This window comes from Cariama cristata, unplaced genomic scaffold, assembly GCF_000690535.1.
Source record: "Cariama cristata isolate BGI_N322 unplaced genomic scaffold, ASM69053v1 scaffold12813, whole genome shotgun sequence".
In the NCBI taxonomy this organism is placed as follows: domain Eukaryota; kingdom Metazoa; phylum Chordata; class Aves; order Cariamiformes; family Cariamidae; genus Cariama; species Cariama cristata.
In genome coordinates, this window is record NW_009609026.1 from 1,381 (window position 1) to 5,471 (window position 4,091).

The 4,091-nt window shown below is 35.2% G+C and overlaps 1 protein-coding gene across 1 annotated transcript; it reads left to right on the forward strand.

Moving 5' to 3' along the window:
* Nucleotides 1-216: 216 nt before the first annotated feature.
* On the forward strand, nucleotides 217-3,406 carry BET1 (Bet1 golgi vesicular membrane trafficking protein; the record flags this gene model as incomplete). The annotated part of the gene is made up of 3 exons (XM_009697382.1): nucleotides 217-332; nucleotides 2,316-2,372; nucleotides 2,899-3,406. Coding segments are annotated over 3 exons (329 nt in total), but the record flags the coding sequence as incomplete, so codon positions are not given.
* Between the last annotated feature and the right edge of the window lie 685 nt (nucleotides 3,407-4,091).

Below are 4,091 nucleotides of genomic sequence, written 5' to 3' on the forward strand. Positions count from 1 at the left end.
ATACCTCAGTTTTCCATCTTTGATTTGCATATTGAAAGAGAACTTACACAGCTGAAAAGGGTTGAATCTGTCTCAGGAACATGCGGCACCTCTTCCTGATTGCTGAGGGTGACATTAAGGAAATGCATTTTTAAATGGAAAAAGTGCTTTTCCACATGTGAAGAGCACTTGCTCTAATGGTGTTTTCTGTCTAACTGCTGACTCTTGTGTTTATAGGTGATGGAGCACCTGCTGGTAGCTATGGCTATACCAATAGTGGATATAGTGTTTATGAAGAAGAAAATGAAAGGTTAACAGAAAGTCTGCGTACAAAAGTCAGTGCCATTAAATCGGTAAGTATTTAATTATAGTGGTAGCATCATGTTTATTGAATTAAATTATATAGAGCAGTGAAGCAGTAGACTTAGTTTAAAACATAAATTTAATACAAGAAAGAATTACTGTCAACCAAAATGCACAATCATTCATTTGTATAACTGATTCTTCCTTTAGTTAGACTTTTAGCTAGAGGTGTCCTTTTTTGCTAATCTTGAGGACAGCTGTGGTATTACTTATGGCTTATTGTCCTACAGAATGAATTACTGTCCCTGCAGAAACTAGAAAATTTGAGTTTAGGTCAGTAAACTGGCTCAAGTTCATTTAAGAAAATGGACTACTTGTTTTTGATGTTATCCTTATGGCTCATCAGCTTCTGCTGTAGCTGCTGATAAATCTGTAGTGTGAAAACAGCTGTTAGAAATAGCATGCTAATATACTGTGAAAGAGAAATTTGTTGTTTTAAAGATTCTGACTCCTTCCAGAGATTGAGGAATTCTTTCAAGCAAGTCTACCTGAAAGACAGCTCTGTGATTAAAATTGTGTGGTTTTTTTTTCTTAACAACTTCAGATTTTTTTTTTTTAAATATATTCTTAGCAATAGGTGCTGTTTCTATGTATGTAGTACAAGCCAGTGCATTCTTAGGCCTAAACTCATTCAAATTCCTATTGCTAATAATATCCTGTTGCTTAAAAGTAATTTATTTAGTCTCAAATAGAAGAATAAAACTTAAGTTTTAAGTTAAGAAATTATTTACCTAAATAATTTAGAGTAAGTTAAGGAGGTAAAAAGAAAAGCTTTGACCTTTGTTACAGAATTTCATTTCTCGACTCCTCTGGTATGTTTTATTTCAAATCAGTGTCCCAGGGTATGTCTATAGTGTGGTTGACAGTGCCCAGTGGAGTAGCATGTGTGCTCTTTCTGCAGTTGCATCTTTTAGTGCAAGGTAGTAATCTTGGAGTATGGAGTAATCTTCCTAGAAACCTCATGTTCCACTCTTGACTGGATAGATTTGGTGAAATGCAGCAGTAAGAAATAATGAGATTTAGGTTGTGTCAGAAAAAATATACAGGTTTTGGCTAATCCAAAGGACTGGGGCCTGGAGCACATTTCCCTCCCTGCTAGGAGTTGAGCTGGTGGTTCAAGGCCAGTGTGCTGATAAGACCTGTTATGGAGGAAGAGCTGCTAAGAAGCCTCGGTGGGGGCTCTCCCTTGTTTCTCTTGGGAGCTGTTTTTAAGCCGAGATTCTCCTGGCTGGCCCCCACCTTTCCTACGTTGCAGCTGTGTTGCAGCTCTGTCTGTGCCTGGTCTCATACCTCCCTGATTCCAACTCTAACCTGCAGACTTGACTTTCTGGCTTGCCCTTGGACCTGTCTCATCGCTATGGATGTGCTGGGTGATCACCAGGCTGTCGCTGACCCTGGTCACTGCCTCTGGACTGACTCTTGCTTGCATACCTGACTTGCCTCCTTGTCCTACTGCGCCCTTGCTGTTTCATGACACAAAGCGGACAAGGAATAGACAAATTCACAAAAGAAATTCCCGTTTATAGCATAGCAGCAATTTGTCAAAAGAATGCATTAGCAGGTTACAGGTGTCAACCCCAGAACCACTGAGTCAAAGGGAGTGCTCATGGTCCTCTGTACTGCATGCCAGTAGTTTTAACAGTTGTTCCAGGAAATGGGTGATTGCTACTTAGACTTAATTAGATCTTGAATTTTTGAAAGTCCATGCAATAATTCTAATAAGGAATTCTCTGTTGAAGAAGAAAAGGGGAGGAGGAGCATTGAGTACCTTCTGTAACTCTCTAGACTCATCTAGTTAAATGACAAATACTTACTTTTCTAAGGGTTATTGACAGAATACTGTGCATGTTGTTTTGTTTTTTGAAAATGCCAGGTACTGCTTTCACATTTTACCTGGGGAAATGCTAGTCATGTCACGTATTTTAGACTGCTTTTTCACTCATATTTAATACTTTTTGCTTTTTTTTTAATAGCTTTCCATTGAAATTGGAACAGAAGTTAAAAACCAAAATAAAATGTTATCAGAAATGGTAAGTGTTTAGTCACTAACTTTCTTTAAACTTGAGGCAGGATTAAGAAATTAGTAATGTAAAGCATTCCTTCTTTTAGTATGGACATTTGTATTAAAATGTTAACAGCTTATGGTTAACTGTGAAATGTGACTAATTCAGCAGTAATATTTCTGTTCAAAAGGATAGATGTGTAAATGTCTGGCTTCCAAGGCACAACCAAGGTTTTTATACTTCAGATTTGACTATTAGTTTTCAATTAGCAAATGTATAGTATTATTAAAAAGGCAGTTCTATATTTAAATGTATGTAAGAATAGAAGAAGGAAGCAAGAAATAAGGAAGTCAGAAATGCCTTTTTTGCTTGTGTCCATCTGGATAAATGGGTGAAAGTTTTTCCTCGTTAATTTTCAGAAATTGCCTCTGAAATAATTCTAGTTTTGGAAGACTTGAAAAAATAGGAAAAACTACACTTAGCAAGCTTTAGGGGTAATTTTTTTTTCTCAGAGTAACATGTTTTTTGTTGTTCTGTTTCTCTTTAAATATAGGATAATGATTTTGACTCTACTGGTGGACTTCTAGGTGCAACTATGGGCAGACTGAGAACACTCTCCAGAGGAAGCCAGACAAAGCTATTATGCTACATGATGCTCTTTGCATTGTTTGTTTTTTTTGTAATATACTGGATTATTAAACTGAGGTGATGCATGTTATCTTTGGTTTAAATTGTGTAATTTCAACTATAAAGCAGTCTTAATTAATGAACACATTGATCTAAAGTGGCATATTCTGTTGATAAAACACAGTGAAATTGTTGTAAATTGCATTAACTATTAATGCAATGCTATATATAGTTTTCTTAATGTATCAGAATTTTTCCCATTATCCCCTGTTTTGGGGGGATTATTTGTAGATATATAGAAACTGCTAGCATAGTAGGTTGCTTTTTTTTAGGGGAAAATAGTTTTTAGAATTGATTTAAAAAATACAGAAAACAGTGGTGGTTTGGATATGAAGTAATTGCAGAATTGCAAGGCTTTCTCTTTCATTTTGCTTTTCATTCTGCACCATGCTCTAAATTAGAGCTCCAGTTTCAAGCATATAGTAATTTCTATGTTGCAAAAGCATGAAGAATACTTGGATCTTTCTAAATTGGTTTTATCTGTGGGTTTTTAAAAGGCTGGCCTAAAGCTAACAAATGTAATAGTGGTACCCCCAAAAATTATTTTTGTGGATAGGTCTGATAGTGTGTGTGTTTAAGTAGCTTAAACTGTGTGTTTTGGGGAGAAGTTACTTAAAACTGGATTTTTTTAAAGTTTTGTTTAAATGTGACAAATCATGCTTACTTTTCTAATCTTTTAAGCAAATGCCTTTGATCATTGGCATCGACCAATATGGACAAAGTACAAACGTTTTCTTTATATTTAAAGTATCTAAAACTTAATGATTCCATTGAATCACTAGAACTTTTACTGTTAGTATGTTGACTTTTCAATCTGTGATGATCCCTAAATCTCCACTGCATCATGTCTGAAATACTACGTCAGATATTTTGAATTTTATATTAAAGTATATTATGATGCACCTGTTGGAGGTGCTGTCATATGAAGGTTTTTTTATTTTGAAGACAGCTTTGGCTTACCAAATAGTTTCTAATAGTTTAACATTCAAAAAATTAAGTTTCCTAGATATTGAAATTGTATGCACAATTTTTGAGGAACTTTTCTAGAAATACTGTATA